Source organism: Tachyglossus aculeatus, chromosome 1 (assembly GCF_015852505.1).
Source record: "Tachyglossus aculeatus isolate mTacAcu1 chromosome 1, mTacAcu1.pri, whole genome shotgun sequence".
Classification (NCBI taxonomy): Eukaryota; Metazoa; Chordata; class Mammalia; order Monotremata; family Tachyglossidae; genus Tachyglossus; species Tachyglossus aculeatus.
In genome coordinates this window covers 48,829,228-48,842,236 of record NC_052066.1, presented here as the reverse complement: position 1 = coordinate 48,842,236, position 13,009 = coordinate 48,829,228, and the positions used below count along the sequence as shown (strand labels likewise).

General features: G+C 43.9%; 1 protein-coding gene across 2 annotated transcripts in view; it reads right to left on the bottom strand.

Moving 5' to 3' along the window:
* Positions 1 to 634: 634 nt before the first annotated feature.
* MCCC1 (methylcrotonoyl-CoA carboxylase 1) overlaps positions 635 to 13,009 on the bottom strand; it is a 68,709-nt gene continuing 56,334 nt past the window's right edge. For both annotated transcript variants that reach the window (XM_038749816.1, XM_038749824.1), the window contains exons 16-19: positions 11,785 to 11,922; positions 10,578 to 10,685; positions 2,627 to 2,698; positions 635 to 757 (exon numbers count right to left, since the gene is read on the bottom strand). In XM_038749816.1, the coding sequence (XP_038605744.1) occupies positions 635 to 757; positions 2,627 to 2,698; positions 10,578 to 10,685; positions 11,785 to 11,922 (441 nt within the window). The remainder of the gene's footprint in view (positions 758 to 2,626; positions 2,699 to 10,577; positions 10,686 to 11,784; positions 11,923 to 13,009) is intronic.

Below are 13,009 nucleotides of genomic sequence, written 5' to 3'. Positions count from 1 at the left end.
TTACAGGCAGACCACCCGAAGATAATATTCCAGATCATGAAGACAAAATGTAAATAACATTCTTAGATGTAAGATAAATGGCATATTGCACGTTAAGGCAACGAGCCGCCTGGGGAAGCGGTCCTATCAATCTGTTACTGAAGTGATTATTGCCATCAGGTCGAGACAAGGCCATAGCCGGCCATTCTGGACATTTCATTGGTAAAAAGCTCCTGTTTCTCTTCCCCCTGACCAAATCTCTGCCCCTTATGAATCAATCGTATTTATTGAGCGCTTACTGTGTGCAGAGCACTGTACTAAGCGCTTGGGAAGTACAAGTTGGCAACATATAGAGACAGTCCCTAACCAACAGTGGGTTCACAGTCTAGAAAGAAAGAGTGAAAAGGGTTGGATCCAAAGAGTGGACACACATTACTTACGTGATCAGTCTTTACAAAAGTGTTTTAAACCTGGTTTCGGAAGAATTTACCACATTTAGGTCACAAGTGCTCTCTTGTACCTGTAACAGAGTGGAAGGACTGTAATGGGATTGACCATTATTTATGAAACTGCTGCTCATTAGGATTCCCAGAGAACCACGAAGGCACTTTCTTAATTGGTAGACAGGGAAGAAAGAGGTCGTTGAGTTCAATTTTTATTCCGATTTTTCTGTTTCTTCCTCCACAAACTCCACCAGCTGAGCATGCCGGTTGGCCTGAGAACCTTCTTCGTAGAAAACCTTCCTTATTGTGCCTTTTTGGGGAGCCTTTATGGTATGCTGCAAAGAAATAAAATCATTCAGTTGACCTGGCAGTCAATTAAATGTTAACTACCACTGAACCCAAGTAAAATAAAAATGATTTAACAAACTCTTTGTCAGGCTAGTCTCTGTTTATTGAACCAGGGATCATTTTAGTGTTCATCCAAACATAAATTTAGGGAAATTAGTGTTTATCTTTATCTTTATAATTGATTTTTGTTCCACAAATACTACTTTATTCCTTTAAATTAAAACTTGGAAATTCTTGGTTTGCTATACATTAAGTTCTGCCAAGATACTACACATTTTGGATAGGACATTGTGAGGATGCCAGAAAAGGTTCTTCTGACCTGTAGCGTCTGTTGAGTTACAGCAAACTGCGATACTGGAAGATCGGTGTGTGTGCACGGAATCGGTGACTATTATGGTGTAAAGTTTCCAAGAACCCGACCCTTCCATCACACAAGAACTGGGAGTACTGAAAGACCCTAGCTAGTGCTTCTAATTAGTTAAGTGAAAATATAAGGTTAAGCAAAAACTCATCAAAAAAGATATAGCTTTCTAGAAGAAATAATGCAAAATGGATTAATATTCCCAAGACCCCCCCCAACCACAATTGACCAAAATAATAACAATTTTAAGCAAAGGAGAGCCAATATATAGTAAGTACTATTTTTTAACTTACATGATTCAAGAGCCAGGTGAATATCCATTTATCCCTTCTATCTGTAAATTATTTTTGTCAGTTTCCCACACTAGGACTGTAGGCTCCTAACTTTATTGCACTCTCCCAAGTTCAGTGCTCTGCGCGCAGAAGATGCTCGATAAATACTACTGCCTGATCAACTACGTACTGACAATAAATTATGAATTTTAACACTTACATGTTTAAAGTCTGTGCACATAAAAAAACAAAGTTGTGCTCACAGCTGACTCCACCATATTTTTACACCCCTCAATTTGTAGCTCCCTTCGATCCAAATACTTCAGCGCGTACAACTGAACAAGCTGTTTGCTATTGCAGAATAGATGCTGTCTCAGACAGCTCCCTGATTATGGATCAGTCACACTTACTGAGTACTTGCTATGTGCAGAGCACTGTACTAAGTGCTTGGTAGAGTGCAATAATGATAATAGGGGTATTTGTTACGCGTGTACTAAGTGCCAGGCACTGTACTAAGCGCTGGAGTGGATACAAGCGAATCGGGTTGGACACAGTCTCTGTCTCACATGGGGCTCGTTGTCTTAAATCCCCATCTACAGATGAGGTAACTGAGGCCCGGAGAACTGGAAGAGACTGGCCCAAGGCCACACAGCAGACAAGGGGCAGAGCTTGGAATAGAGTACAATATAATTTAACATTCCCCGCCCACGACAAGTTTGCAGTCTAGAGGACGAGCCAGAGGATGGCTGTTTATCCCTGTTGCTTCTCTGAAAAGTGCTACTGTGTTGTCCTTTTGATACCGGCTTCGAGGTCATGATGGCTTGTAATATAATTCTCTGAGTAGCAGCAGTTGTGTGTGTTAGTGCTGGCACAATTACGTGAGCTCAGATGTGTCCGAAAAACAGGGCATGAGTCCGGTGCTCAAAGCACTGTAGGGAAACGCGACCACCAGGGAATACTGGCATTAAAATTCAATAGTTCAATTGTGCAAAAGACCTAAAGGAAGAGCTCAGGCTGTGAACCCCAGGGCGGTCAGGGACAACACGACAATAACATTTTAGTAAAACGGCAAGTCCCAAGTCTGAGCAGGTCAAAAGTCCTTAATTTTTCTGGGAAATTGTCTACCAACTCAGCTGTATTGTTTCCTCCCAAGCACTTAATACCGTGCTCTGCACATAGTAATCACTCAAATAGGACTGACATCAAAAGTCTTTGAATCTCACCTCCATTTTCATTGCTATCATGACCATCAGAGGGTCTCCCGGCTGAACTCTGTCCCCAGCTTTCACAAATACCTAAAACATAAAGTTAGCAAGTTAAGTACATGCAGTTCTTCCACAATTGGCATTTTCACCGCACATTTTAGATAGGGCTCTGTCAGTTCCCTAAGAGCACCTTCTAAACTATAACCTCCCTCTAGGCTGCAAGCTCGATGCGGGCAGCAAACAATCAATCAATCATATTTATTGAGCGCTTACTATGTGCAGAGCACTGTACTAAGCGCTTGGGAAGTACAAATTGGCAGCATATAGAGACAGTCCCTACCCAACATTGGGCTCACAGTCTAAAAGGGGGAGACAGAGAAAAAAAAACAAACAACATACTAACAAAATAAAATAAATAGAATAGATATGTACAAGTAAAATAAATAAATAAATAGAGTAATAAATATGTACAAACATATATACATATATACAGGTGCTGTGGGGAAGGGAAGGAGGTAAGATGGGGGGATGGAGAGGGGGACGAGGGGGAGAGGAAGGAAGGGGCTCAGTCTGGGAAGGCCTCCTGGAGGAGGTGAGCTCTCAGCAGGGCCTTGAAGGGAGGAAGAGAGCTAGCTTGGCGGATGGGCAGAGGGAGGGCATTCCAGGCCAGGGGGATGACGTGAGCCGGGGGTCGATGGCGGGACAGGCGAGAACGAGGTATGGTGAGGAGATTAGCGGCGGAGGAGCGGAGGGTGCGGGCTGGGCTGGAGAAGGAGAGAAGGGAGGTGAGGTAGGAGGGGGCGAGGTGATGGACAGCCTTGAAGCCCAGGGTGAGGAGTTTCTGCCTGATGCGCAGATTGATTGGTAGCCACTGGAGATTTTTGAGGAGGGGAGTAATATGCCCAGAGCGTTTCTGGACAAAGATAATCCGGGCAGCAGCATGAAGTATGGATTGAAGTGGAGAGAGACACGAGGATGGGAGATCAGAGAGAAGGCTGATGCAGTAGTCCAGACGGGATAGGATGAGAGCTTGAACGAGAAGGGTAGCAGTGTGGATGGAGAGGAAAGGGCGGATCTTGGCAATGTTGCGGAGCTGAGACCGGCAGGTTTTGGTGACGGCTTGGATGTGAGGGGTGAATGAGAGAGCGGAGTCGAGGATGACACCAAGGTTGCGGGCTTGTGAGACGGGAAGGATGGTAGTGCCGTCAACAGAGATGGGAAAGTCAGGGAGAGGGCAAGGTTTGGGAGGGAAGACAAGGAGTTCAGTCTGTGGCGGGCAGACATCCAGATGGAGATGTCCTGAAGGCAGGAGGAGATGCGAGCCTGGAGGGAGGGGGAGAGAGCAGAGGCAGAGATGTAGATCTGGGTGTCATCAGCGTAGAGATGATAATGGAAGCCGTGGGAGCGAATGAGGTCACCAAGGGAGTGAGTGTAGATCGAGAACAGAAGGGGACCAAGCACTGAACCTTGGGGAACCCCCACAGTAAGAAGATGGGAGGGGGAGGAGGAGGCTGCAAAAGAGACTGAGAAACAGCGATTGGAGAGATAAGAGGAGAACCAGGAGAGGACGGAGTCTGTGAAGCCAAGGTCAGATAGCGTGTTGAGGAGCAGGGGGTGGTCCACAGTGTCAAAGGCAGCTGAGAGGTCGAGGAGGATTAGGACAGAGTAGGAGCCGTTGGATTTGGCAAGCAGGAGGCCATTGGTGACCTTTGAGAGGGCAGTTTCCGTGGAATGTAGGGGACGGAAGCCAGACTGGAGGGGGTCGAGGAGAGAGTTGTTGTTGAGGAATTCTAGGCAGCGTGTGTAGACAACTCGTTCAAGTTGGTAGAACAAGTCTACCAACTATGTTGAATTGTACTCTCCCAAGTGCCTAGTACAGTGCTGTGCACACAGGTAAGTGCTCAATGAATACCACAGCTTGATTTCTGGAATTAGGGGCTGTTCCTCTGACCATGTGATGTGATGTCGGAACAAAATGGTTGTGCACTGACATATGGCGTTGGCCTAGGTACGCGTACTGAGTTTTTTCCTCAATACAAGTAATCTCCGTAATATTAGGAGAACGGAATATCGTTTTAAATTTCAGTAAAAACACGTCATTAAAACGCTAATTCCATTCCATGGTTTGGATATCCACATGTCCATTTGTAAAAGAAATACAGGTGAGGCTACATCTCCCCTTCCTCGACCAAGGGAAAGGTCGGCAAATATCTGCCGGTACAAAACTGTCCTAACTACCAAGTAAGAAAAAAGAAAGAACTACTTTGCTTACAAAGCCCTCATTATCTTTTCTACCACTCCCTTCTGCATCGCCCTTACACTTAGATTTGCACCCTTTATTCACCCCACCCTCAGCCCCACAGCATTTATGTACATATCCATAATTTATTTATAATAATAACAACTGTGGTATTTGTTAAGAGCTTACTATGTCCCAAGCACTGTTCTAAACATTGGCGTAGCCCGGTCTCTAGACTGTAAGCCCGGTGTCGGCAGGGATTGTCTCCCTTTATTGTGAACTGTACTTTCCTAGCTCTTAGTACAGTGCTCTGCACACAGTAAGCGCTCAATAAATAAAATTGAATGAATGAATGAATGGTAATCAGGTTCCACACAGTCCCTGTCCCACCTGAGGCTCACAGTCTTAATCCTCATTTTACGGATGAAGTAACTGAGGTCCAGAGAAATGAAGTGCCTTTTTTTTAATGGCATTTGTTAAGCACTTACTATGTGCCAAGCACTGTTCTAAGCGCTGGGATAGATACAAGGTTAACGGGTTGTCCCACTAAATAATAATAATAATAATAAGGTTGGCATTTGTTAAGCGTTTACTATGTGCAAAGCACTGTTCTAAGCGCTGGGGGGATACAAAGTGATCAGGTTGTCCCACGTGGGGCTCACAGTCTTAATCCCCATTTTACAGATGAGGTAACTGAGGCTCAGAGAAGTTAAATGACTTGCCCAAGGTCACACAGCAGACATGTGGCGGAGCCGGGATTCGAACCCACGACCTCTGACTCCCAAGCCCGGGCTCTTTCCACTGAGCCACGCTGCTTCTCTATGTGCCAAGCACTGTCCTAAGCGCTGGGATAGATACAAGGTTATCAGGGTGTTCCACGTGGGGCTCACAGTAACTGAGGCCCAGAGAAGTGGAGTGACTTGCTCGAGGTTACACAGCAGACAAGCGGCAGAGTCATCATCATCATCATCAATCGTATTTATTGAGCGCTTACTATGTGCAAGGCACTGTACTAAGCGCTTGGAAAGTACAAATTGGCAACATATAGAGACAGTCCCTACCCAACAGTGGGCTCACAGTCTAAAAGGGGGAGACAGAGAACAAAACCAAACATACCAACAAAATAAAATAAATAGAACAGATATGTACAAGTAAAATAAATAAATAAATAGAGTAATAAATATGTGCAAACATATATACATATATACAGGTGCTGTGGGGAAGGGAAGGAGGTAAGATGGGGGGGAAGGAGAGGGGGATGAGAGGGAGAGGAAGGAAGGGGCTCAGTCTGGGAAGGCCTCCTGGAGGAGGTGAGCTCTCAGTAGGGTCTGAGTAAAGTAAATATATTAATCAGTCATTGGTATTTATTGAGGGCTTACAATGTGCAAAGCACTATGCTAAATATTTGGAAGAGGACAATATAAGTGCATGTAAATTGCAGAAGTAAGGAGGAGTAGGGAAATGGGGATAGAGTGGTAGACCCTTAGATCAATCAATCAATCAATCAATCGTATTTATTGAGCGCTTACTATGTGCAGAGCACTGTACTAAGCACTTGGGAAGTACAAATTGGCATCACATAGAGACAGTCCCTACCCAACAGTGGGCTCACAGTCTAAAAGTCGGATTAGAGTCGGGATTAGAACCCATGACCATCTGACTCCCAAGCCTGTGCCCTTTCCACTAGACCATGCTGTTTCCCTTATATTCCTGTCCATCTCCCTGTCTAGACTGTAAACTCGTTGTGGGCAGGGAATGTGTCTACCAACTCGTTTACATTGTACCCTCTCAAGCAGCGCAGCGTGGCTCAGTGGAAGCAGCCTGGCTCAGTGGAAAGAGCCCGGGCTTTGGAGTCAGAGTTCATGGGTTCGAATCCCGGCTCTGCCCATTGTCAGCTGTGTGACTTTGGGCAAGTCACTTAACTTCTCTGGGCCTCGGTTACCTCATCTGTAAAATGGGGATGAAGACTGTGAGCCCCCCGTGGGACAACCTGATCACCTTGTAACCTCCCCAGCGCTTAGAACAGTGCTTTGCACATAGTAAGTGCTTAATAAATGCCATTATTATTATTATTATTATAAGTGCTTAGTACAGTAATCTGCACCCAGTAAGCGCTCAGTTAATACCACTGATTGACTGCTCAAATTAACTACATGGGCTATGTTAGCCATAAATTAATAGAATAATATAATTAACCCACTTTCTTCCCAGGTTGACACTGGACACCTCATCCCAGCCCCACAGCACTTATGCATATATCTAAGAGCCCGGGCTTTGGAGTCAGTGGTCATGGGTTCAAATCCCGGCTCTGCCAATTGTCAGCTGTGTGACTTTGGGCAAGTCACTTCACTTCTCTGGGCCTCAGTTACCTCATCTGTAAAATGGGGATTAAGACTGTGAGCCCCACATGGGACAACCTGATCACCTTGTATCATACCCAGCGCTTAGAACAGTGCTTTGCACATAGTAAGCGCTTAACAAATACCAACATTATTATTATCTGTAACTTTATTTGATGACTGTCTCCCCCACTTAGACTTGTGAGCTCATTGTGGGCAGGGAATAATAATAATAATAGCATTTGTTAAGCGCTTACTATGTGCAGAGCACTGTTCTAAGCGCTGGGGGGGATACAAGGTGATCAAGTTGTCCCATGTGGGGCTCACAGTCTTAATCCCCATTTTACAGATGTGGTAACTGAGGCTCAGAGAAGTTAAGTGACTTGCCCAAGGTCACACAGCAGACGTGGTGGAGCAGGGATTCGAACCCATGACCTCTGACTCCAAAGCCCATGCTCTTTCCAATCAATCAATTGTATTTATTGAGCGCTTACTGTGTGCAAAGCACTGTACTAAGCGCTTGGGAAGTACAAGTTGGCAACATATAGAGACGGTCCCTACGCAACAGTGGGCTCACAGTCTTTTCCACTGAGCCATGCTGCTTCTCTATGTCACTGTTTATTGTTGGACTATACTTTCCCAAGCACTTAGTACAGTGCTCTGCACACAGTAAGCATTCAATAAATAAGACTGAATGAATGAATGACTGAATTCGAAGTATTTCAGCACTTAGAACAGTGCTTTGCACATAGTAAGCGCTTAATAAATGCCATCATTATTTATTTGCACCAGTTCCCTCATGCAGGGACAACTGGGCATCTTAGCAAAATATGCCTGCGTCTCCACACACATAAATAATAATAAAAAAAGCCCACTGTTGGGTAGGGACCGTCTCTATATGTTGCCAACTTGTACTTCCCAAGCACTTAGTACAGTGCTCTGCACACAGTAAGCGCTCAATAAATACGATTGATTGATTGATTAATTATGTTATTTGTTAAGTGCTTAATATGTGTCAGACACCATTCTAAGGACTGAGGTAGATACAAGAGAATAGGGTAGGACACAGTCCCTGTCTCCCATAGGGCTCACGTCTTAATCCCCATTTTACAGATGAGGGAACTGAAGTACAGAGAAGTGATGTGCCTTTCCTAAGGTCACACAGCAGACAAGTGGGGGAGCCGGGATTCAAACTCATGCCCTTCTGACTCCGAGGCCCGTGCTAAGCCACGTCAACATAAAACGGTCCCACTGTTTAATTCTTTCTCGTACCCTATTAAAGTTACACTTGTATAGTCTAAAAGCAACCCAGGAAGAGCCCAGGAAAGGAAAAGGTTAAAAAAAAGGAGGGGAGGGAAATGGCTAAATAGGATTGCTAATAGCCCCCTTCGTTCCTCTCATGGCTCACTGAGAAGTGAGCCTCCTCCAGGAGGCCTTCCCAGACTGAGCCCCTTCCTTCCTCTCCCCCTCGTCCCCCTCTCCATCCCCCCCATCTTACCTCCTTCCCTTCCCCACAGCACCTGTATAGATGTATATGTGTTTGTACGGATTTATTACGCTATTTATTTATTTATTTATTTATTTATTTTACTTGTACATATCTATTCTATTTATTTTATTTTGTTAGTATGTTTGGTTTTGTTCTCTGTCTCCCCCTTTTAGACTGTGAGCCCACTGTTGGGTAGGGACTGTCTCTATATGTTGCCAATTTGTACTTCCCAAGCGCTTAGTACAGTGCTCTGCACACAGTAAGCACTCAATAAATACGATTGATGATGATGATGATGATGAAGTGTCCACTTCCCCACTTCTTTAGGACCGGGGATCTGAAACACAAGGGGGCTAGCTGCCCTGGTGGCTATTTAAGAATGGCTGTCAGCATCTCTGGGAGCAGAAGCAGTTCTGTAGGGTAAATCAATCAATCAATCAATCGTATTTATTGAGCGCTTACTGTGTGCAGAGCACTGTACAAAGCACTTAGGAAGTACAAGTTGGCAACATATAGAGACGGTCCCTAACCAACAGCGGGCTCACAGTCTAGAGGAGGGGACAGAGAACAAAACCAAACATATTAACAAAATAAAATAAATAGAATAGATATGTACAAGTAAAATAAATAGAGTAATAAATCTGTACAAACATATATACATATATACAGGTGCTGTGGGGAAGGGAAGGAGGTAAGATGAGGGGGATGGAGAGGGGGACGAGGGGGAGAGGAAGGAGGGGGCTCAGTGTGGGAAGGCCTCCTGGAGGAGGTGAGATCTCAGTAGGCTTTGAAGGGAGGAAGAGAACTAGCTTGGCAGATGGGCAGAGGGGGGGCATTCCAGGCCAGGGGGAGAACGTGGGCCGGGGGTCGACGGCGGGACAGGCGAGAACGAGGTACAGTGAGGAGATTAGCGGCGGAGGAGCGGAGGGTGCGGGCTATTTGGGCTGGAGAAGGAGAGAAGGGAGGTGAGGTAGGAGGGGGCGAGGGGATGGACAGCCTTGAAGCCCAGGGGGAGGAGTTTCTGCCTGATGCGCAGGTTGATTGGTAGCCACTGGAGATTTTTGAGGAGGGAAGTAACATGCCCAGAGTATAGGGGGTAAAACAAAGATGCAGCATGGCCAAGTTGACAAACCACAAGCCTGGGGGTCAGAGGACCCGAGTTCTAATCCCCCTCTGCCACTTGCCTGTGGCGTGACCTAGGGCAAATCACTTAACTTCTCCGTGCCTCCGTTTCCTCAACTGTAAAAATGGGGATTCAAAACCAGTTCTCCCTCCTACTTAGACCCTGAGCCCCATGTGGGCCAGGGACTGTGTTTGACCCGTTTAACTTGTACCTACCCCAGTGCTTAGAACAGCGCTTGGCACATAGTAAACATGTAAAAAAAATCCCATTTAAAAAAAAATCATAAAGAGGTCAACTCTGAAGATACAATAATATAATATTTCTCATCACAAATCCTGGAATACTGTCTTGTTTCTCATTGTGAATACCGGACGTTTTGTCAGAAATACTTATTTTAAAATAGAAGATATGTGGCAGTGGAAATCAATATTCCAGGATAGTGCCTACTGTTTTATTGTTCCTATTATGCCTATATTGAAAAAAGAAAGTTGGGTCTATTTTCCACCCTGTGGAGATCAAAAATGATCCAAAATACCATCTTCAGCATGTTTTCCTTTCCTAGTAAAAATACATCTTCAGCCACAGGATAATTTGGGTAAGAGTTACAAATTCATTCATTCATTCATTCAGTCGTATTTATTGAGCGCTTACTGTGTGCAGAGCACTGTACTAAGCGCTTGGGAAGTCCAAGTTGGCAACATCTAGAGATGGTCCCTACCCAACAGCGGGCTCAAATAAGTTTTCTGAGTGAGCACGCTTTCCCAATCCAGTTATGTTACCTTTTCGATCGTCCCCGTCATCGGTGCAATGGCCCCTCCCTGAGCTGCTGAAGTGCTCACGCCAGAAAGGTATTTCGGTACTGGGATGCCAATCTGAGCACTGCCTTTCTAAGAAGGAAAAACGAAAAGCAAAATGGAATCAGTTCAAGGTTCCTGTTGATATTCCAATTAACCTGGCATAGGTCACTATTCCTCTTAAACCCACTTATATAACCACTATTGCTCATTTCTAATTTCTATTAGCAAGTCAGTTTAGGCAACTCAAGAGAAAAAACCTTCTTTAAAATAATAATGGTATTTATTAAGTGCTTACTATGTGCAGAGCACTGTTCTACAAGGGGATCAAGTTGTCCCACGTGGGGCTCACAGTCTTAATCCCCATTTTACAGATGAGGGAACTGAGGCTCAGAGAAGTTAAGTGACTTGCCCAAGGTCACGCAACAGACATGTGGCAGAGCCGGGATTCGAACCCATGACCTCTGACTCCAAAGCCCGGGCTTTAAAAGGATATAAGAATAATAATAATGGCATTTATTAAGTGCTTACTATGTGCAAAGCACTGCTCTAAGCGCTGGGGAGATTACAAGGTGATCAGGTTGTCCCACGGAGGGCTCACAATCTAATCCCCATTTTACAGACGAGGGAACTGAGGCCCAGAGAAGTGAAGCGACTTGCCCAAAGTCACACAGCTGACACTTGGCAGAGCCGGAATTTGAACCCATGACCTCTGACTCCAAAGCCCGGGCTCTTTCCCCTCAACCACGCTGCTTCTCTTGCCAAGGCACTGAGAGAAGTTGAATTTATCATTTCGTGTGCGTGTGTTGTCCCTTTAATCACCAAGGAGAAGCCCTTGGGGTGACAGAATAAATCATACAATTATTTATAATAATAATAATATGATTATTTACCATCAATAAATACGACTGATGATGATGATGAGAATATAAACTGCACAGAACCAGGTTTAGAAGAGGAATTTCAAATAGGAAAGGAAGGAAGCTACAATAGAAGAACAGCAGATAGTAATGACTTCCTGTCTCCTGGTAGGAAGTGTAATATCTCTTGCTGAATGATTAAATCATTGAGCAGAAAATTATGCTCAGTTCACAAAGTTGAAGTGCACATAAGATCACATATGAAACCAAAAGACCTGGACATTTTTTTCCTCTCCACTCCAGCAGTGATTTTCACAAAGAAATAAGATTACCATTGAAAAGAGGTAGATGGTGTTTTCCGTGATGATGACTTTAGATTTACAAGTAATTCCATTTACAGAACATTTCAGGAAAGTACAATCTCTCTCATTATGAAGGTCTCCATGAACATGAAACGTTTTGTCTTCGATCTGAAATACAGTACAGATACGCACAAAATGCCTAATAAATAAACTTGAATAAATAGCAATAGTATTCATGTAAAGGTATGGATAACTGGTAATTTTTTTTACTGAAATAAATTATCTGCTTACAGATGGCTCAACTAATCTCAATACATTTTTAAAGGTTACATTGAAACGTTTAATTCTCGAATATTTTGGAAAAAGGTCTCCATGAACATGAAATGTTTTGTCTTCGATCTGAAATACAGTACAGATACGCACAAAATGCCTAATAAATAAACTTGAATAAATAACAATAGTATTCATGTAAAGGTATGGATAACTGGTCATTTTTTTTACTGAAATAAATTATCTGCTTACAGATGGCTCAACTAATCTCAATACATTTTTAAAAGTTATATCGAAATGTTTAATTCTTGAATATTTTGGAAAATATAAACAATCGGTGTGGGTGGGAGAGAGGTAATTTAGTACACAATTCATGCATTTCCAACCCTTTAGCTACACCGTTTAGTAGAGCTGAATTTGAGCACCCTTCAAAATACAAGAAAATCAAACTCAATTATTCTGCATTCATGTTTTCTGGTGTAAATAATTACTCCATCATACTTTTTCCCAATTTTCCCATGTGAAGACTACAAAAAGACTAGACAACTGTGAGGCTTATAGATTGTGAACCCCTCACAGGACACGGTTCTTGTCTAAGTCTCACTTTATAGCGCTTAATATAGTGCTCTGCATGCAATAAGCACTTAATAAAAACTATGACTAGGAGAAGGACCATTAAAGTACAAAGCTAAAAAGTACATAGTGAACCCAACTCTTTTTTATGGTATTTGTTAAACACTTATTATGTGCCAGGAACTGCACTAGGCGCTCGTGCAGATACAACTTAATCAGGTTGGACACAGCCCATGTCCATCCTGGAGGCATGGGGCTCACAGTATTAATCCCCATTTTACAGATGAGATAACTGAGGTTCAGAGAAGTTAAGTGACTTGCCCAAGGTCACGCAGCACACTATAGGCGGAGCTAGGATTAGAACCCAGGTCCTTCTGACTTCCAGGCCTGTGCTCTAATAATAATAATAACA